Source organism: Pholcus phalangioides, unplaced genomic scaffold (assembly GCF_987345545.1).
Source record: "Pholcus phalangioides strain wild (caught in Gottingen) unplaced genomic scaffold, Ppha-v1.0 ptg000011l_1, whole genome shotgun sequence".
In the NCBI taxonomy this organism is placed as follows: Eukaryota; Metazoa; Arthropoda; class Arachnida; order Araneae; family Pholcidae; genus Pholcus; species Pholcus phalangioides.
In genome coordinates this window covers 24,505,122-24,528,071 of record NW_028301604.1, presented here as the reverse complement: position 1 = coordinate 24,528,071, position 22,950 = coordinate 24,505,122, and the positions used below count along the sequence as shown (strand labels likewise).

Below are 22,950 nucleotides of genomic sequence, written 5' to 3'. Positions count from 1 at the left end.
GAATGTATCTATAGAGTCACTTTTACTTTCTGCTAGGGTTAAATAGTAATATATGCGTAGACAGATTCTCTGTGGTCTTCAATTTCAATGAGCTTATAATTTTTTCCTATAACATTTGATCATTTTTGTCGCACCATGGTAATTTTTTGCACACAAGGGCTAATTAGACCGGGACCTATAATTTATTGCCGATTCCAAACAGCAGGCTTGTTTTTTTATGCTCATCGAGAGGTTGGTGCACTAACCCCTTAACACCTATTGAGCATTATTTCTGATGGCAGTTTCAATGTTTCAGAAGTCTGAATCGTTCCTCATAAAACTCTGGCCGGATACAAAATATTTGAGATCAACTACCGTAATAGCATTATTTGGGTCCATGATAATTTTCATATGTTAACGCTAATTTGAAATTATGATTTACTTCCTGGTACCTCCTTGAAGCAATTGTATCATCCCACATGTAGATCCAAGCCTTACCCGATGCCAACTTGTGCTTCATTCACTCCCCTGCTTGTGATATGACTTACACCATTTTTGCACAAAACGTTTTCACTATTTCATTTTATACTAATAAACATTCACTGCAATATGGCGACAACCAGTTGAACTAGAGTGAAACCCCCTGTTCACAAAACAGATTGAAGGTAAAGCTACCCCACACATATGGTGTTAGTCAGGATTTCATGAAAAACGACTTACACCAACCACTCTTGCACTTAACAGCTCAATTGATTAAAGTGACTTAAAGTCTCTTTAGATACTTCATCCCAAGCCTTTTCCATGTAAGCATCCTTTAATAAAAGAGCAAAAAAGTAATTTTTTTTTTCAAGCAGTCGATTACATAGCGAATGGGATGCTTACAATAATATCAGGGTTGGTAAAAAAAAAAAAAACGATTTTTCTCAAAAACCAGTTTTTTGTTTAAATAGCATTCACATTAAAAATAAAATTTCTGAAAAATCATTAAAACTTTTAATAATTAATAAATATGTTGAATGTAATTAATAGTATTCTCATATTAATTAACCCATAAATATTTCTTACACTTTAACAACCACCAACTTTTGCAATTTAATTATTTTATAGCTTAACTCAAGGAATTATTTTGTTTGAAAATTCTTAATATTATATTAAAATAATAATGTGTTATTCTTATATATTATTAACAAATTATTTACCATACAAAAAAGATACTTCCTCCAGTACTTTTAATATGCTGAATAAGAAGTTATTTTGGTTATTTTGCAAAAACTGTGGAAAAAAAACTAGGTAAACGCAATGGGTTTAATGAAGCATAATTGATGCACATTAATTAGCAATAATTTACAATATACAGAGTGATTATATATATAACTGAAGTTTTGATTTCAAAAGAACCACTGGTCAGAATGATTTGAAAATTTCCATAAATATTCCTGAAGCAATGGAATTTTGCATGGCGAAGGGGGGGGGGAATACTTAAAAATGTGAAATAGATGCTGCACTGATATAAAATGTGGGAAATTTATTTGCAGAATGGAAACAATAGCCAGTCAGGGTAAAATGATAACTTAATTAGCATTGCACAATTTCATAATTCATGGAAACATCGCAAAAATGAAGTGATCAAACAGACAACTGTAACTTACACAAGAAATGTTAAATATGTTGTCTACTGTGTTCTGGCTATGAGATAGAAGTGCAAAAATTCTTGTTCAACAACAGATTAAATTATATCATGTAGAGATGTTAAATTCTCAAGAATATTCTCATCTAGGAGAACATTCAAGGATATTCTCTGGAAGGACTACTATTACAAATAACTTGAGAAAATTCTTATTACTCTCAATAACAATATTCTTGTTATTTATAATAGTCCTTCCAGAGAAGATTCTCAAGAATATTTATAACAATGTATATTATAATAAATATTCTTTATAAATAACTTCAAAATATTCACATGGAGGACAATACTGGAGAATATTCTCTCTGGAAGGCAACTATTATTTAAATAATGAGAATATTCTTATTGTTCTCAATGAGAATATTCATATTATTCTTCAGTTAATTTTATAGATGTAAAATTCCCTATAATAATCTTTTGAAAGATTCTCGAGAATATTCTTGAAGTTACAATAAATAACTTACCTTATTTTTAATTTGTAATGAAGGTTTCCATAATTAAAAAATATATATATATATATATTTATATATATTTATAATATGCTGCATTTTTATGAATAAAAAAAAATATATAATAATAAATAATGATAAATTAATTATATTTACATTTGTGAAAGAGGAAGCTATATCTTGTTACTTTCCTGCAAAAAAAGTAACTATACAAAAAATATCCCCATTCTCAGAGGATACAGATCTGTTTAAAACGGGTATTCAGATTAATTATTCACAATAGCTTGAAATTGAATAGAGTAAAGAAAAAGCAATGTGCAGGCAAATGATAAGAAAAACTTTGGATCCTTGGCATGTTCGTAACAGAATTGTCAGTATAAAGAAGAGGAAAATTAAAGTTTGCAGCCAACAATATTAAACTTTTAACCTTTATATACGACACTGTGAAAAGTAAAATAAGAAGAATTATAATAAATTAAAATAAAAGTATAAATGTAATGATAATGAATAGTTATGTAAATTATTTGATGTGATTTTAGTTCTAAAATTAAAGACAAAAAAAAACCCCAATGTTTTTGAAACAATTAGTTCAAAACAAATTATCTAATCCGGTACTTTAAAGTACCATCAGGATATAAAGGATTAAACCAAGAGAATAAAAACAAAATGGATGAATTGAATAACTTGCAAAGAAATATTTGAGTGTATGTTCATTGAGCTTATTGAAGAAAATGGCAGTTTTCTATCTTCTTTAGAATGAAGGTGATCATAAAAATGGTTCTCTTTGTCAATTAACATTGGTTTAATTTTTTGTGCTTAGAACTTATTTCTGAAAATTTATCTAATTTTAAAAGAAATATTTTTCATCTTTAAAATCTTAAGGTTTCCAAAACCTTAATTACAAAAAATTTTGAAACCTCTCACCAAAACTTGTCATTAGGAGATAATTATGCCAAAAATTGTTTTGTTCTAAATGTTTTAGGCAATGAAAACTGAATTATATATTTGATAATATAAACGAAAAATGAGTAAAATGTTTTTATTATTTAAAAGAAAAAAGAATATTCTTGATTATTCTCCAATTCTTACATGCAGGAGAACATTTTCATCCCTAATATCATGGTAATGATATGAATGTGTTTTCAATTCACCAAAGTTTCCAATCTGACCATTGTACATAACATAGAGTATGTACATTGTTATGTACATTGTACATAACATTTTAGAGAGCCCAGGGATAACGGAGCCATTCAAAGAAGAAGTAATCTCCACAAACTGTGGCAATTCGGAGGGGAATAAGTCATTGTAGATGAGGTAGAGAGGGATGGTGATATCGGTGTAATCATTGGGGATTCTATGGTTAGGGCATTGAAGAACAGGCTGTGTAGGAAGGAATTTCTGGAGTTTCAAGCGCTGCTGTCTTCCAGGAAGGAGAAGATAAGTGATGTTTGAAACTTTTTCGTAGGTGAAAGGTCCCTGGGTGGGAATGAACCAGGTAGACGTGAATATTAGTGAGTAACTGTCAGGACTTACCATTACCCTTTCAGGAGGGTAATCAAAATACATTTTTTGCATGATGTCATACCCTCTGTTAGTAAAAAGTGTGTTTGTTTGTCGCAGCCCCTCTGGTTCATGAAAAAAGTGTGTAATCTTTATCTTGAAAATAAAAGGGCATTTAGAGAGCATAAAAGTGGATAGGTGACTTGTCATCATTCACTAAAAAAAGGGAATTGTAGGTGATTAGGGAAAGTAAAAAAGGAAGTTGAATCAAGGTTGGCAGATAACATTGGCACTGACCCAAAATCATTTTTCAAGTATGTCAACAATGGATGTAACAGGACAGTCAGTCCCCTCTTGATAGAAGGATCTAGGGTAAAGAGCAATAGGCATATGTGGTGCTTTCTGTGACTTTTTTGCCTGTTTTTAATAGGGAAGGTGATATCCAAAGTGTGGGTGTGTCATGGGGTGACAAAGTCCTCAAACTTCTAAAAAATGTATGTGCAAGCAAAGCACCAAGACCAGATGATATTTATTGTAGGGTCCTTGGAGAATGTGCTAATGAATTGTTGGGGCCAGTTGCACAGATTTACAGAAGTAGTGTCGATAAAGGTATATTGTCCCAAGTGATTGGAAGCTTGCTAATGTGGTTACGATATCTAAAAAGGGTAGAAAAGAAACTGTGTCAAACTATCATACAGTGAGTTTGATGAGCTCCCTCTCAAAAATTTTGGAAATTATTGTCAAAAAGCAATCAGTGAAGTGGATAGACAAGTATAACATATTGTTGGATAACCATCGGGTTCAAGAAGGGAAAGTCATGTGTAACCAACCTCCTTTGCTTCTATAATCATGTGACAAAGGCATTGGGAAAAGGCAAAAATGTCTATGTTGTTTATCTTAATTTTGAGAAGGCATTCGATCGGGTTCAACATGGTAAACTCTTGAAGCGTTCACATGAAATTGAGAACAATTTCTTGAATTGGATAGCATCAAGGTTGAGCGATAGGTCATAACAGGTTATGGTGAACAGAGAAATTTCTGATTGGACAGGTGCGAAAAGTCCCTCAAGGAAGTGCCCTTGCGCCCATAATTTTTTTCAATTTTTATTGATAAACTTGATCGGGGTATCTACGAGATTGTTAGCAAATTCGCAGATGACATAAAGCTGATGGGGGTGGTCTGTCATTCAAGCATTAGAGAGATGTTCCAGATGAACTTGAATATGATTGCAGCATGGGCTAATGAATAGAGCATATCTTTTAGCTTTGACAAGTGCATGGTTGCTCATTTTGATTCAAACAACCCACATTCCATTCAAGAGTTGAATGGTTTTACTATCCTGTGTGTGTGTGTGTGGATGCAACTACTGATTTTAAAATTTTCATTGATGAGCTGGTTAGTTTTTCTGAACATTGTTCAGTAGTGGTCAAAAAGTGAATAGAATGTTCAGTTTCATTCTTAAAAATGTCTCTTTGCGTTCTCCTAAAGTCGTTCTTCCGCTTTCCTGAGGCATAATCCTGCACTGGATTATGCCTTAAGGCAGTGGTTCATAAACTTTTTGAACCGCAACCCACTTTTGACAAAAAATTTATTGGCAACCCCTCATATGAAGTGACCATATGTTCCGGTTTTCGGGGAAATCCCCAATTTTTTTGTTAATAAATGTGGTACTGGAAGCATTTTTTGGAACACCCTTTTGACGTGGTTAAAATTTTTAAAATTACTGATGGATAAAATGAAATTATTTTTCAATATTTAGTTGGCAGTGCTGTTTTATTGTGAAATTGGAAGTTTAGGGGGAGGAATGTGCTCCTTGATTTTGATATACAGTGTGATTTAGAAAGAATCATCTAATTTCAAAACGATTCTTCGTTTGAAATTTACTATTAATAATATTTTTCATAATATGTATACAAGCTCATATTTACCCCTTTTTGCATATTACTTCTCATTCCAAGTCTCTAATTTTGAAAAATGCCTATAGAATTATAAAATTGGATAATATTCTTTCCAAGTCACACTGAACATGTATTAACTTGTTTTTTCACACATTTTTATTTATGTTGCAAAAAATGAAAATAAATTTCTAATTTGGACAACTTTGTTTTGGATAATCTCTCACGACCCCCCCTCTAATTCATTCGTGTGGCCCCCAGGGTCTCAAACCACTGCTATGAGGTTTAGGAGACCATATGTGCAGAGGGACAAAGACTTGGTTGAGGGGCTGCAGAGAAGAGCCACATGTGCTCTTGACTGCACACAGGGCTTGAGCTATGAAGAGAGACTTGATTTTTTGAAAATGGAAGAGTGGAGGTGTCGAGAAGGGGACATGATTTAGTGTTTAAAATTTTCAATGGGATAGATAAAATGGACAATGAGTTATTAATACATTGTCAATCAACTGCTTTGACAAGGGGACACCAGTATCGATTGGTAAGGGAAAATTCTAGGTTGTTGACATGTTTAAAAAGAAGTATGATAAACATATTGGGATAAATCTTGAGAGGCTATCCATACTTAGAATAAGCCAACCATAATCTTTTTTATAGGCAGTGTATTTTATAGTAATAATTATTAGTTTTTCTTTTCGTGATATATGTTTTTATATTGGGTTACTCTATTTTGGTTATATCTCACATTCATATTTTTTATGGGCATCTCCACGTTGTTGGGCAAATTGCCTGTAGTGACCTTTGTGTTTGTATCTGTATAAGAGTTTTTTGTGTTAAATGAACCCAAGGTATGGATACCCATGTTTTGTTGGAAGAACCATGCTGTTTTGTCTTAACGAAATGAATAGATGGCAAATCAACTTCGTGACAAAGTAGAATGCCAGCAACCTTCGAGAATTTTTTCCGTTTTTCCCCCCTACTGAAGAATGAACCCTGTTTTTATGTGATAACATCACATGCCACTCTCTGTGTTCAGACAATATTCAGATGTAATAATTTATTACATTTTTGTCATTGTATAATACTTCCACTTTCTAACCAGAGATGCTGCTGTACTCTAATTGTCCTGGGACAAAGGTTATTGGAAAAATCTGGGTCCTTTTTGAGTGAAAATGGGTCCCTCTCAAAAAAAAATTAAAGTATGGTTACTACCCCCTCTATCATTCACTGGTATCCTTGTGAATCAAATAAATAATTCATTTCTAAAAACATGTTCAATCCAAAGGTTCATTGAAAAAAAAAGTTATTTTACAGGCTTACGACTAGGTTCTTTCACTTTCATTGTCTACTAATAGAGAAAGCTTGCAAAGAAACCCATTAACATTGAGAATTCAACATAAGGAATTTAACACATGTAATATAAATCTAAAACAAATATAATTAAGTTAGGCAAATTTATATATTTAATAAATCAATCTATAAATTCTCTTCTGATTGATTTTTAATTTTTGAAAATCTTAGCTCTTTCAATAATACCCTATGATTAAATTTACAGCAAGGAAGAAATCCTTGTGCTCCTCCATAGGTAAATCCTGCATACACATCCCCCAATTTCGGCGATACGAAACGATGACGACCGCATAGTGGCTTTATGACAAAACTGTGGATATTCAAGGTAGAGTTTCCTAACCCCCTATGGGATTCTGAATTTTTTTTACAATTTGGAAGAACAATCCAACCTTTTACAACTTTTAAAAAAATTTACATTCACAATGTTGTAGGAACGAAGCAAATTTACACAGTATAGATGCTGTCTTTGAATGCTGGTTGACAGCTGCGAAAGTTCCGTACTTTCTGGTATGCAACTCGTAGGGGGAAAAACTCTCAGAAATTGGAAAATTTGGTACACGGTCCCCTCATTCAGGGATGCAACTAGATATTTTGTCATCTTATTCTTCAACAACTCTGCGGGTTATATGAATATAATACAGTACGGTAAAATGCTGCATTTGTACTTCAAAGTAATGAAACTACTTTTCAAGGTCACGCAATTATGGTAGATGGTACGGAAAAAAAAAATTGAGGTTTTTCTTAGTACTTTTTTTCCTTCTTGGAACTAGGAAAGAACACATTCCATGGGACGTGTGAACTAAATTTTTATGGGTGCTTTTCCAAAGTTCTGGGTATTTCATCTCTGAAATCGGGTCAGCATCACTGTTAACAAATAAAAAAACACATATGTATTATGAAAACATTCTTACCCTGGTTTGAAAACTGTGATGCTGCGACTCCACAGCACGATGATCAGTGAATTGAATAGCTTGACTGGGGGAAATGTGTGTGCTGACTTGATGTGTGGGCAACGTTGGCCTTGATTTACACCGAGTAGCAATACTAATAGCTTCAGACATTTGTCTAGTAATTTCTTCAGTCCAAAATGCCTACAAAAAGTGGATTAAATAATAGCAGTCTCGATATAAACTAAGATTTAGTAAGCTTAAGATTTACCAGTGAATTAATTCTAAAGGAAACTCAGATGAAAGCTTGAAAAAAAGTTTTTTGATAAATATGTATCAGTATTGGTTAATAAATGTAAATCAATAAGTATCTAAAATTATAAAAACAAGTTAAATAAGAGTTTGGGTAGAACCAACAGTTTTTGTGATTAAACCATTAACAGCAACAGTCGAGATTGTTTATGATAAAAAATCAGATGTTGAAATATATTATTTTTCAGTTTTTCTGTTCTTGTGGACCATGCTGAATAGATTACTATTGTTTTACAAATTGTTTCGATAATAATACTTTTTTTTTGGACAGAAACACAAATTCCAAGGGAAAAATTTTTATGACAGAACACATATTTCTCTTCCTACGTTGTTCTCTGACTGCTAAGGTCAGTGTAAGGCCCCAAAGCAGAATGTGCCAAAATCTGCGACGTACGTCGCAGAACAATTAGCGCTACTGCAGAACAATTCGGAGGAATTTTAAGAAAAAGTGCAAAAAACACTATTACATGTATGGGGATTTTTACCGCAGAACATTTGCAGTCAGCCGAGGGCTCATCGCAGAACAGTGCTAAACATTCTGCTTTGGGGGTGTAAGGTATGTGTTAATCTCAAACTACAACTAAAATGAACAATTCTGTAGCACTTACTGCTTCAGTTGAACAGTTTTTAAACTCTCGGAAGTTTATAATACTTAACACTTTCAAATAATTTAATGAGATTTGACTTTTTTTTTAACAACGCTCTGGTGCATAAGCTGCACCTGTAAAATTACCCAGAAAACGTGCAGATTTGTGTCCACCACAAGTAATATGGTGAAAACGGGCAATTTAGTTATTAAAATTTTACCCTGTGGCTCCAGTTCTTCATAAATTGATACATATACATTGTTTTTCTGGTATCCAGTCAGTATACGCAATGCATCAAAAATCCCTTTCTCTTTTGCAAATTAGTCTATTCCATTACATTCATAATTTGAATTTTTACAGACAAAACTTTTTTCTACATTTTTCTGCAATTATTTTGATCCCTTACTTTTACAAACAAATTTATACAGACAAAATATTTTTTCTATATTTTCCTGAAATTATTCTTATCCCTTACTCCTAATTTGACAACTGGTAGGCTGCGTGGGTCAAATAGATACTTAAGGAATTGATTTATGCACCGGTAGACTTCGAGAGGTGTTTTATTATTGGGATGGAAAGCATGCCAAAAGCCAATCATGTGGATAGCATTGACTCATGGGTAAACCCGTGATGGTACCAATATAAAACGGATTAGTTTCGCGTGGACCACGCAGACTACATGTAGATATGAAAGGATATGCACATGCATCATTACCTGGTGCTCCTGTAAGTACATTGATTAAATTAATTTACATTATACTGAACCAGATTTGTGATGCATGTATTCTTATTACGTGAGCTACACTCTTTAAAAAGAGTATGGATATTTCGGTTTGAGAAAGTGTTAGTCTGCTTCAACGTGGAATGCCACTAATCTGCCATGTCAAAATTTAAAGATGACTGCTTCTCTGTTTTCGACACAAAAAAACATCATGTCTGAGTGTGGAACTCTCCTTCAATGCCACAAAATGAACCCGGCCATCCCAAATGACACATTTTTGCTCTTTGGAATTACTGGGGTCTGTATAGCAGGGTTTAAACCATGGTTTAAATCTTGGTTTTAACCAAGTGTTTTTTTTAAAGTTTGGTACAATTATTACATTTGGTACATTTTTTTACAAAAAAATCAAATAAAAGTGGCCTCAATATCATTTTTTCACAAGTTTTCAAAAAGTGTTTTTTTTCAAAAAGTCTCATAAAAGTGGCCTGAATATATATATTTTTTTATATGAAGTATCTTAGTTGTTTAAAGTTATATACATAAGACAAAATCATCAGTCTCATTCTTACCACATTTTCTAATCTTTGGCTAAATTCTGATGCTCTATCTTTAGCAAATTCATTAATAAGGATTGCAACACATCTAAATGTAGTGGTGTATTATCTCACAGGGGTTTTTTTTTGCTTTGCTTTTTTCCTTCAGAAAGAAGCAACAGTAGTGGCCCCATCATGCTAGTGGCACAGGTGGTCTTATAATCCAATAAAGACACCAGCTGTCCCTAAAGCACAGCTGCCAACTTTTGAAAATGAAAATTAGGGAGATTTTCACGCGGACCTGTATTTTATGCTAAAACCACTTCCTAATAGGGAGGAATTTTTCCAAATAAAATAGGGATTTTACACACTTGGAAGTTAAACCCTTGGGAATAAATTCCCTACGCAAAAAAAAAAGGAAATTGGAAGCCAAAACTTCAAATACAAATACAACGCCACAACAGGCAAAATGCTCAACGAGGTGGCTGAGCTAATGATGGGGATCTAAATAAATAAATAAATAAATGTGTTCAATCAGAAACGATATAAACATTCTGGTCAAATGACCCCAAAATCATCGGAAGATGAAGGAAAAAAAAAACACATCAATTTTTGAAGACTGACTTTTTGTGACACTTGCTTGATATTTTTTCATTTCACATGAGTGATGATGTCAGTCTTTCCACCATGACAGATGTTTATGTCCGTAACACAACTTGTACAAAAAGGAAAAGTCGGCCCTTTTCTGGAACGTTTGATCATAGCAAATTCATCAGGGAATAAGTATCTTTAAAATTGATTAAATATGTTTTTGCTTATCAGTATTTATATTTTGTTATATCGCACGTACGTTACTTCAACAAAAGAAATTTTGATCACATGCCCGTCACTATAATCTTCAATTATTATCCAGGACTATTGGCTGCTAAGCTATTTACCTGCACGATAAGACAACAACTTTCTTGTTACCATCAGACAGTTTGTAAAACTTCTTTAAAAAAGGAATTTCCCCATTTACGACGTGTGACATCATTTCGAAAGGGGAAAAAACAGAGGCAAAAGACATCATGCCCCACAAGAAATTCCTTAGGGATTGTTTTCATTGTTTTTTAAATGAAGTAGGGAATTTTCAGGAACAATTAGGGATTTTTGTGATTTTCGTAAAAATTCTGGAGATTTAAGAACTTTTCGGGAGGTCGAGCGATGAAGCTAAAATTCGGGCGATTCCCGGAAAATTCTGGAGACTTGGCAGCTATGCTAAAGGACAAAGACCACTCTAGTAGTTACATTATCTCACAGACATTTTAATTTTCTCTCCATAAGAAGTTACACATCTCCTACTCTATATCTCCCAGTCTTAATATTCAATAGTAGTTGTTATTTTATACTTTCACCATTAAGCCCAGTTAATCAAGGCTCTACTCAGGGGCGGTCTTAGGGCAGTGTGGCCGGTGCAGTTGCACCGGGTGCGAAATGAGAAGGGGCGCCAAAACGTGTTAAACATACATTACTAGAAAAAATATCTTTAAGGTACTTATTTAAAAAAATAACAATAAAATATACATGAAAAATTACCGAGATGAGAAAAAAATTGAAGGTTTGTGTGTGTGTATATAATATTATGGTTATTTTTCGAAAAGAAAAGAATTGATTGGCAGTGCACCTATATATGTACAGTATATAGCGATTTTGGTCAGATAAAAATACACGCTCTTTCTCTCTCGAGCTCTTTTCGTTTACCTCTGCAGGAGATTTTGTCGGAGACAAATTTCTTTCCTCTTTTGTTGTGCAGTAAAAAATAAAAATAATGGAGGAATCACCCTTGGTCACCCAATTTTTCTACTAACGAGAGCCAATGTGTTTTCCTGTGTTGTGAAGAGTATCAGGGTTTCGCGATGGAAAGCCCGATCAGGGGCCGATAGTTTAAGTATAGTGGAATAAAACATGCTCTTCTCGTAAAGAAACGTTTCGTGGCTAGCAGGAACAAAAATTTTTTGGCGTCCTTTCTGAAATTCCGGGCATACTGAAGCAAAATTCGCTATTTGGCGCAGAAAAATGCAAAAATACGCTATTGGAGCAGGATGGCGCAAGATATTAGTTTTGGCGCAGTGCGGCGCAATTGGCGCAGAGTTCCCACCCCTGCAATTGGGTGTGCTCTAGAAGGGCATCTAATCCGAAGTGAAAGGGCAAAAAAAATAATTTGTGCCCGCTGTAAGAGGGGCGCCAAGTCTGAGGCAGACAGGGTGAAAAAAAGTTAGGAGAAATTATTTCTGCCCCCTCTAGTAGGAGCACCAAATCTGGGGTAAAAGAAATTACAGAAAATGATTTCTGTTTGCTTTAGGAGGGGCGTCATATCCAAAGTAGAAACGCAAAATAATTAATAGGAAAACTTATTTGTGTCCTCTCTAGGAGGAGTGTTAAGTCTGAAGTAAAAGGATGAAAAAATTGGAAAATGATTTCTGCCCGCTCTAGAAGGAGCGCCAAGGTAAAAGGGCAAAAAAAACCCATTCGACATGATGTGTTATGACATAAAATATCGCTGTTCCTTTGAACGCATCAAAACGAAGCGATTGAAACAAAAGTTTTTTTTGTAATTGGGGAGGTCAGGGGGGCCCAAAAATAGTTCCAGCTCAGGTAGAGATCTTGTCTCAACCCGCCCCTGAGTGCAATGTATGTGCGTGTGTCGAAAATTGTAACAAATCGTACATACACAACTGAACATCTTTTCGGAGTTTCATGAATCTTGTTCCAGATATCCGGTGAGTAACAGTAAAGCCTCCTATGAGGCTCGGCTCCTAGATAGAGATACTGTCTAGGAGGCCTTGGTAAGGTGTGGCCACAATGGGACTCTAAAAAGACATCTTTTCCCTTTCAAGAAACTAATGAGGAACATACGTTAGAAATTCAATTAAGATTTTTCTAAACAGCTTTGCAAACCATATTCCACAATCATGACCCCCCCCCCTTAATTTTGTTTTTGAAACTAAGAAAAAGTTTGAGGTGCAAAATATGTATCGCTTTATTCCATTGGTATCGTTTTCCCTAAGATATGCTTCACAGCATTGTTTTGCTCCTTGGTAAGGTACTAGGTGTAAGAGCGCGATGATATGTCTCACCAAATAGATCTATTAATTAAATAGTGTGCCAGTTTATTAAAACATGAAATTTTTCCACTATGTTATGCATTATTTGGGAATACAAATCATAGTGTGAACTTAATCAAGTTGCCTGTAACTGTAAGGTAAGCTTATATATTAATTACGATTTGAGGCACAGTTGAAAACATTTGGGAAACATATTGAAAAACATTTGGATTGGCGCCGCGAAACAAGAAAAAAAGAAGTTCTGGAACTAAAAGTTCTTAGGAAATGGAAAGATAACATCTGAAAGAGAGAAATGCGAGATTTTCCAGGAGTAGATTGTGTGTTGTGTGCGTGCGTTTGTGAGTGGTCTTTTGTTGCCATTAAAAGATGTAGGAAGAATGGAAGTTAGATTAACTGAGCAAATTCAAAATAATAGAACCATCGATCGAACTCCTTTTTGAGAATAGTTCGCTCTGTACAAGTCTCATAAACACCAATCGTCACTGTAAGTTTGATAAATTTTGCAGGATTTATCACTTTTACTGGTGATTATGCATAATCCTTTTAGACACTGTATGCACAAACGTGCGGGTTGCTTCTTTTCACTTTAGATATTCTTTTTTAACATCAGGGATGTTCAGCTCAAACTTCAAGAATTGTGCGTTATCTTTGATATTAAAGTCGAAGTCCCTGAGGTTAAAAAAAATCTGCAGAGTGAAAAAAAACAACCCCTTCCCAGTGCCATCTTAATGCATGGTGCCCACTCTGAAGTGGCCCGGAAGCCTCAAGAGAAGAGGGGCCTCACGAAAATGAGATCTAGTTAAAATTTTCTAGAATTTACTAGGTAGGGCCTCAGAAAAACCACTTGGCCCTTTTTTGGGGGGCTGCATGATACGGTTGAGACGGCCCTGCCCTTTCCCAGGGCCGTAGCATGCTTTCTCGGGAGCAGTCTTTTCTTGGAGTCTCCTTGAAATAGTTATGCTCAGAAAAAGGAGGAGTTACAAGCACGTCTCCCTCCCATTCCGCTCGGGGCACCGCCCAAGTTGCCTCAGAATAGATACAGGCCTGCCCAAGTTGCAAGGCCCGGTGCTTTAGCTAGTGTTTGTCTGCCCCTTCTGTTTCTAAAGGCCCGTTTACACGAGGCAAGCGCTTTAGTGGGCAACTTAATTTTAACTTACCAATTCTTCTTGAAACTGTCCACACGATGAATGGCAAGTAGGCGCTCATTGGATAATTTTTACGGAGGTGAGCGCATGCGCGCTTCAGTCTACTCAAATCCACGGAGAGAGACAGACGCACAACGCGCGGGAGTATAATAGTAATAATTTTTTATTTATCTGGCATTCAGAGAGATGCTTTTTTTAAAGCTCATAGCTTTCGTAACGATGGAAGAAGATGATCAGGTAGAACTTAAGAATACTGTGATCAGAGCCACATTATATGATATTTTTTTAAAGAATATAAATTTATTCATTTAAATAAATTTATTCAATAAAAAAGGGGAAACTTTTTTCTCACTTGCACGAGAGCAACACACTGAGCAAGAAGTAGGTCACGCAAGGGAAACAGTTCGCTTGTCCCCTTTTTTCGCCTCTGCCACCCACGTAAGGGGGGCGAGAGATGACGCCACAGGGGAAAAAAGAATACACAACATATTATAAACTTATGTAAGTCATCGAGAAGAAATATAAGATTTCTCTATTTCTCGTCCAAGTTGTAAATATCGATTATATGATATTTTAATTGAAGTTAAAGAGGAGATAAATTATGAATTATGGAAGCCGAAAATACTGGAGAAGATTCTTGGCATTCGTAGGAAATTCTAAGGGTTAAAAATTAAATAATAAAAATTCATTAAACAAAAATTATTTCCAAATTTTCGAAATCATTATTATTTTTTAATTTAATCTATAGAGATGACATCTTTATGTTAAATATTTGATCATGTATTTTTACAACAGATGGCAGCAAATTCGTTCTGGATGAGAGAAATATTCGAAACCCCCTCCAGTTTTTAATATATAAATCCTCCCCACCCGATATATATTTTTGAATCTTCAATTTTTTTCCACTCCTGACATCACATCGACAGAATATTCCATAGCTTTTTCCAACATCGAATAATTTTTAGCTTGTTTGTTAAAGTAATTTTCATTTCTATAGTTCAACAAACATTCATGGCGAAGATATTTTTCAACAAACTTGAAGGTTGTGTCCTCTGGTCACCTCACCATCCAATATTTCCGCGGAATTCTAGCGAAACTTCAGGAGACGACAGAGTATGAACAGGTTCACGCTTGAGATCAAAATGACCCCTCCAGTGCGGCACACTGGCGCATGCGCATACGTCTACTTAACCGGAAAAAATAGAACCGTTCTTATCTGACTTACCAACTAAATCACTTCTGCACTTGCGCACTTGTCAACTAAAGCTGTGTAAACGGCCCTTATTGTCTGCATACATTGTATCGTACTTGGCAACTAAAAATTAAGTTACCAACTAAAGCGCTTGCCTCATGTAAACGGGCCTTTAGTACTGGGTCTGAAAGGGATAATTTCAAATGAAGTTCATGAGTCTTATAAATATGAAAGAAATCATACGTAATTTCACTTTAATTTAACCACTTTTATTATCAGCTTTGCCCGTACGTGATGCGTGCACTACATGAATTTTACCATAAAATCCAATTAAAATAAGTATGATGAAAATAGATCCTTTGTGATGAGTATCCTGCATGAATGTGTGACGTTTTGCTTTTTTAATCCTTTTAAATCTCTCAATTAAATCAAACAAGTTGGGGTTTTATGCTTGTTTACTAGTTAAATAGCAGTAATCCCATTCTAGAAAAAGTTTTCAGACTTCTTTGTCCCTTAATATCTAACCAAGAGGTGGGGGAGGGGGGCGATGGGGACGATCACCACGCCTAGAGTCAGCTCAAACTTCAAGAATTGTACGTTATCGTTAAAATTAAAGCTGAAGTCCCTGAGGTAAAAAAAAATCTACAGAGTGAAAAAAACAACCCCTTCCCAGTGCCATTAGGTAGGATGACTCTGTCCCGTATTTTACGGGACAGTAATGACTAGCAAAAATTGCCTCCTCTGACACATCACTCTGGATTTGAGTCGGGGGGGGGGGGCTGATTACTGTTTTTGCACTGGGCGCCACTAGGTCTGAGACTGGCCCTGGTTCTACTGTATAGTATATTCTTGAGTAAGTTGTAGTTATTTGTTCAATTACTTCATTTTTTTGTGATGTTTCCATGAACTATGAAATCGTGCAATGCTAATTAAGTTATCATTTTGCCCTGACTGGCTATCTTGTCCATTCTGTGAGCAAATTTCCCACGTGTTGGATGAGTACAGTGTCGTTAAATTTACATTTTTAAGTATATTTTTCCCCTTTGCCATATAAAATTCCATTGCTTCAGGAATATTCATGTAAATTTTCAAGTCATTCTGACAATGGTTCTTTTTTTACATTGTTTTGAATCAGTACTTTAGTTATAATCACTCTGTATATCGTAAATCATTGCTAATTAATCTGCATTATTTATGCTTCATTAAATATATTATATTCACCTAATTCTTAATATAGTTTTTGCAAAATAGCTTTCTAATTAAGCATACTGAAAGTGTAACTGGAGAAAACATCTTTATATTATATGGTTAATAATATAACATTAAGAATTTTCAAACACGAAGTCATCCATTGAGTTAAGCAAAAAATAATTAAATTGCAAAAGTTGATTTTTGTTAAAATGTAAGAAATATTTATTGATTAATTAATATGGAAATAGTGTTACTTACATTAATAAACATGTTTTAAAATTAATTATTAGAAGTTCTAATGATTTTTCAGAAATTTTGTTTGTAATGTTAATGCTATTTAAACCAAAAAAACCTGGTTTAAACCAAAAAAAAAAAAAAAAAACCCGGTTTTTAAAAAAAAAACGTTTTTTTTACCAATCCTGCTGTGTAGCCTAGTTGGTTGTAATTTTGAGGTGTCACCAGGAGTTGGCATCTACTTCAAAAAAAGTTTCGTCACTGAGAGCAGAACACCAAATTTGTATTTAGCTACAAATACAGAGGCAACAAAAAGGCAACTTGCCCAATAAGGTGATGGAAAGAAGTGGGAGTAAAAATGTCCACAACAAACTTTAAGAGCAATGCATGTTCATGAATGGCAGTGTGATCAGAACATAGCTAATTACTATCATCACTAGAAATAATGAATGGTTCAGGTAATCAGGTCTGGTTAATAATGATAAGAAAATCAATTTAATATACAGTAGCTTTAAGTTGTGGGCGCACAAAATTACCTTTTGAGCCCTGGCCAGCTATTGGCCACCCCTATTATATATCTTCAATTTGCAAGCCCATTTCCAGAATTAATGTTAAACTCCAAGCTGAATTTTGTAGGTTCAAATTCCTAAAATCAACTTTCAAAAATTGTGTTAAAACAAAACAGCGTAAAGCTAGGGATACCAGTAATAATATTATTTTGGTCTTTTGTGGACAAGAACATAATGTATGGAATATTCAAAATAGGGTAACAGTGTTTGATATGAAAAAAAAAAAAATTGCATTTGCACTATTTTTCATTAAATTTGAATAAAAGCTGCAGAAAAAAAGTCCAAGAGAAAAACCTTTTTTGATAGAACAATAGCACAAGTTTCCTTTTCCTATGTTGTTTGTTGACTGCTAAGGTAATGTGTTAATCTGAAATTACAACTAAAATAGGTAGCTATAATTAGCACAATTAAATATGCTGAGGTATATTGTGGATGTCATATTATTTGATTTATAATCTAGGACCTTGGAACTGATCAACATTGACCATCCATGCCTAAATAGGTCAAATGTGAGGCAAGTGAAAATTAGGCATGTGTGATCACGTCAAAGCAGGTATTTGCTTCGTTAAGAATCAAGGCCACTGATTGGCATCTAGATGTGAAGCCAATACTTGCATATAACAAGGTATTTGCATTTAAATTCCATGACTGGGGTACAGCACAATTGGTAATTGCCAATGGTCTGAAAACAGAATGCTCCTCACTGATTACAATAGTGTAAAACATGCCATTCGTGAACTCTAGAACACTGGAAGAGTATTATGTGAAGTGATGAATCATGTTATATATATATATATATATATATATACATGTCGAGACATTCTGCTGGGCTTGGTGAATGTAAAGCAAACATTACTTACAGCATTAAATTGTTCCAACTGCAATGTGATGGGCCCATTTTTCTTGATTTGGTGTCGGTGCACTGGTTTTTAAACTGGAATCTAATGTGAAAGGCTATACGACAATATCAACCAATTTTATGCTACTACCGTATCGTAAGGGCCATTATAGCAATGAAATATTGTTTCCTGATTCGGTCAAAAGGTTTATAATATTTATAGCATGATAGCTCGAAAGTAGAACAGAGCGGTATCAGTACAAATACAATAAAAAGTAGTTGGCGGCCCAAACATTTGGTGATTTTCTCTTGACTTCTTTGAAGATTTAACACTCATTATTTAGTGAGTTTGGCAATTTAAAACACATTATTTGAATAGTTTAGTGATTTAACACTCATGATTTATGGAAACAGCTCTTTTATTTGCAAAATAAAACGTTTTGTCAAAATTCGGTGCAATGACGATCAAAAATAAAAACTTTGGTTGTTTCTGTTTCTCACTATGATACTTTTTTTAAAATGAAAGCCAGCTTTCATTCGTGCTTCAAAGTCTGATGATTAGACAAAACCATCTTCAGCTAATCACCACAGCATGATCACATGTATCTATCTGGCTCTTGCAATGGGAAACCTAATGGGGGGGGGCATGATTTTCTGTAGTAAAATTAAGCATAGGATCTTGCTAGAAAAATAAAAAAATTGATCAAAAAAGAAAAATCTGACCTTCTTTCTTCCTTCGTGACTTGTTTTTGACTTCTGTGACCCTTTCTCATTTCCTGACTGATCTGGGACTTTGTGACTTTCAATGTTTGTAGGCACCCAGATTTAATATAGTTAGGATAAGAATAGAAGAATTTCTTTGGCAGAAAAAAAAAATTCTTGAATGAATTAAAAAAATTCAAACTTGTAAGCAAATTTCCAAAATTTATGATATATGAACAAATTTAATAAAAACTTTTTACTCCTGACTGTCCTCAATTGCATTATGAATGAACTTGCTATGGGGAGAGTGAATATTTGATCTTTTCTGAACAGCCAGTCATCTCATCTTCATTTGTCTCATCTCACATCCTCAAATCCAACAAATTTTATCATTTTAACTACCGTGTTTCCCCTTAAATAAGACCTACCCTGAAAATAAGACTTAGCATGATTTTTAAAGATGCTCCTAATATGAGCCCTACCCCCAAAAAACAAGCCCCAGCTAAAATCGTCAATGAAGCCCATTTAGTATGTCGTTGGAACACATGACGGATGTATTGAACTAAATATATAAAATGATAATGGTTTTATTATTATTTATTATCAAATAAAAATATAAGTAAATGATATTGAAATAAGTTATAAATAAAAATTAAATTTTCATTAACACCCAAGCAGGCTTCCTTGGGACAAGAGGTGAATGCCTACGTAAACAGATAAATTAGAGACATAGACTTTTATCGAACAAAACGAAGAAAATTAATACTCAAGCGTTTCTGATAAATAAAAAACTACATATGTCCGGTTTAAATTTAAATTTCATCAGCCACCTCATTGGGAATTTTCCCTATTGTGTCCTTGTATTTATATAAACTAAAAGTTTTAGAAAAGTTCTTTTATAAAAATTAAAATGCAACCAATAAGCATGTTAGTTACATTCAAGCAAATGTAACCAAATAGGCATATTGATTGTTTTTCAAGTTTTATAAAAGAACTTTTCTAAAACGTTTATAGTGTAATCCCAGCCTATGAATGGCATTCTCATAGCAAGGGATCACACTATAAAGGTTTTGTAAAAGCTTTTGATAAAAGTTGAAAAATGCAACCAATAAGCGTATCAGTTACATTCAGATGAATGTGAACAATAGGCTTATTGGATTTTTGTTTTTAAGTTTTGTAAAAGATCTTTTATTATACTTTTATAGTTTAATCCCAGCTATAAGTAAACAACCAATACAGTACAATGCTGATGACCAAATGAAGAGACAAGTAGTTCTGGTGGACATGGACACATCACCTCGTTTGGTCCTGAAAATTTAAATCAAACTTCCTGTTCACTTCAAACAACGACACCCAAAAGAAATGTTTTATTAAGTTGCAATTTTATGCCGATTTTTGTGTAACCATCATTCAAAAGTGTATTTAAAAAGATAGAGTTATTGTACCGAAATATAAGCCCTAGAGTGTGAATTTTCAAGATGCTGCTAATATAAGCCCTACCCTGAAAATAAGCCCTAATGCATTTTTCAACGCAAAAATTCATATAAGCTAGGTTTTATTTTCGGGGAAACATGGTATGTCATTTGTGACATTTTAAATTAAGTTTTTGAAATCTCATAAAGTGAGGGATATCTGTATATTTTGCTCCCTATTTTGAGCTGTAATTTATGAATCACATGTTCAAAATGCTCACAAATATCAAGTTGAATATCTGAATAAATGTCACATTCAAAAATACATATATAGTGAAACCGCTCTAAATGATCACTCCGCTTTTACAGCCAAATAAAAATTTCCCAGAGTCAAACTCACTTATCACTCAGATATCACAAATTTTCACTTATAACAAAGTTTTTCCATGTCCCAAGAATTTTGAAGTACTTATCTGTGTTATTTTGATTGCTTATAACACTGACTTCAGCAAATTTTCAACTGGTTTTAAAACATGAATTTTCCTGAATTTCTTCATAATTGTAACTCAATCTTATCGGTAAATTTACATTACTACAACGCATATCTGCAACTCTCTGATAATGCCCCGTCTTTTTATTTTTTCCTTGGAAGGCATTCTATTAGGCTATTTTTAAGCACTGCATAATCCTCTTTGTTTCCCTTTTTTTTTCTTTGTCAAGTCCTATTTTGCTTGCAGAAAAATATTTTATTTAAAAGGAAAAAAAGGTTTTTATTCTCAACAATCTAACAACACCTTTAGTGCACTCATGCCACTTTGTAGATACACTTGGATGTTGGTTAGGGGTGGTGTTATGGCAAGCAAGTTAATTTTTGAGAATGTCCAAGCACAAAACACTATCTATTGCTTCAAAAATTGAAGCCATACAGTTGGTTGAGAGAGGAGAATGGAAAAAAAGTGAGGTTTCAAAGAAATTTTGTATTCCTCCAAGTTTGCTATCCACAATTTGAAGATAATGGTGAGCTGGTGAACATCTCCAAGAAGAGATTCAGAGAAGGAACTCATACTGATGTGGGAGCAGCTCTTTTCAAATGGTTTTAAGAAGTGAGACTGAAAAATGTTCCAGTGACTGGCCTCTTACTGAAAGAAAAACATTACATTTTACATGATTATTATGCAAACAATGAACGGTTACAAAGATTTAAAAATCGTCATAGCATTGCATGTAAATCAATTTCCTATGAAAGTGCTTTAGCTGACAATTTGAAAAATGATTAAGAACCAGTAAAGGACTTATTTCCTGTTACAAACTTTTGGATGTATACAGGGTGATAATTGCTAACCGCCCAATAATTACACGTGATTTATTGTAAAAAACTAATATAGAAAAGTGTTTTAATTTTTTGGGTAGACGAATATAAAAGGAGTTGTAACGTTGTCAATAATTATTTAATTCGTAATTTTGTGATGTGACATTTTTCTAATGTCAGTTATGCGCCAAACACGCAGCGAAAATAAATTTCTCTGCCAGCAGGTTTCCACTTTTTGAAAATAAACTGAAATATTCAATCCCGTTTAGAAGCCAAGTTCAATCATCTTCTTTCATGATTGGCACTTTTCTCTTCACGAAGAATTTTATAACCTTGTTATGATACGATAATTTAGCCCACTATATCGGCAAATTTATCACCAGATTTATAAAGTGTTAGTCAAATGAGATCTGTTTGATAAATTGTTTTCCCACAATGAACACTTTTTGTCGAAACATAGTAATTTGTTCTCTTTCACTATCAAGTAAAATGTTCTGGGGGAAGGTGCATACAGTGCGTACGTGTTAACTTTGCGATCATTATTTTATGCTGTCGTTTAATCAAATTACATATTGATCAATGAAAAGGGCAATATTTTTTGAGCAATTTTAAAATTTCATCAAGCTTTTTCAAAAAAGCTTTAATCAATGATGAAAAATTGTAGCTTGACAAAGGTGACTGGTGTGTGTGTGGAAACAGTAAAATAATTACAATGATTCAGTCAGAAACTTTTAATCAAACTAATTATTTCATGAATCGCCATATTCAAAATGCTTAGTGGTTTCAGATTTTTCTATTTGTTATTCATCTAGTCACATTTACATACCAATTTATACGTGAAGATTTTTAATTTTTTTGTGACTGCAATTAATTTTTATCGGTGAAATGTATCAGTATAAATTTACCTTTTTATAAGAAAGATTCTGACACCACTTCGAAATTTATTCCAGCCTGCATGATTGACACAGAATTTGGTAATTTTATCAGATGAATTTTCATTCTGGGGTGTATTTATAAGGGGGGAGGGCTGTTGCCCTGGGCCCCTCTTAGCAGAGATGAACTTCAGGCTCTCACCACCCTAGGCACTACTATTTTGCTGCCCCTTTGAGAGATGCTCTTATATTGTTCAATTTTTTTTCCGAAAAATCATGCACTCCCTTCTTAGCTTTTAATTTTCAAAATGAAAAAAAGCTATCACTTTACTTTTGTTTTTCTAAATATGGCTTTTAATATTCTTTCATTTACACACTCATAAGTAAATGAGATGCCATAAAAATTTTAAACTATATTTGTTAGACTTCATAGTGACAATTTGTTACTGATAGATTTCATTTACCAAGCATATTGTGTTAATCAAGTT

General features: G+C 33.9%; 1 protein-coding gene across 5 annotated transcripts in view; it reads right to left on the bottom strand.

Moving 5' to 3' along the window:
* Positions 1-22,950, bottom strand: part of LOC149080260 (uncharacterized) — a 178,841-nt gene that overhangs the window by 120,551 nt on the left and 35,340 nt on the right. For all 5 annotated transcript variants that reach the window (XM_089239358.1, XM_089239357.1, XM_089239359.1 and 2 more), the window contains one exon: positions 7,766-7,945. In XM_089239358.1, the coding sequence (XP_089095484.1) occupies positions 7,766-7,945 (180 nt within the window). The remainder of the gene's footprint in view (positions 1-7,765; positions 7,946-22,950) is intronic.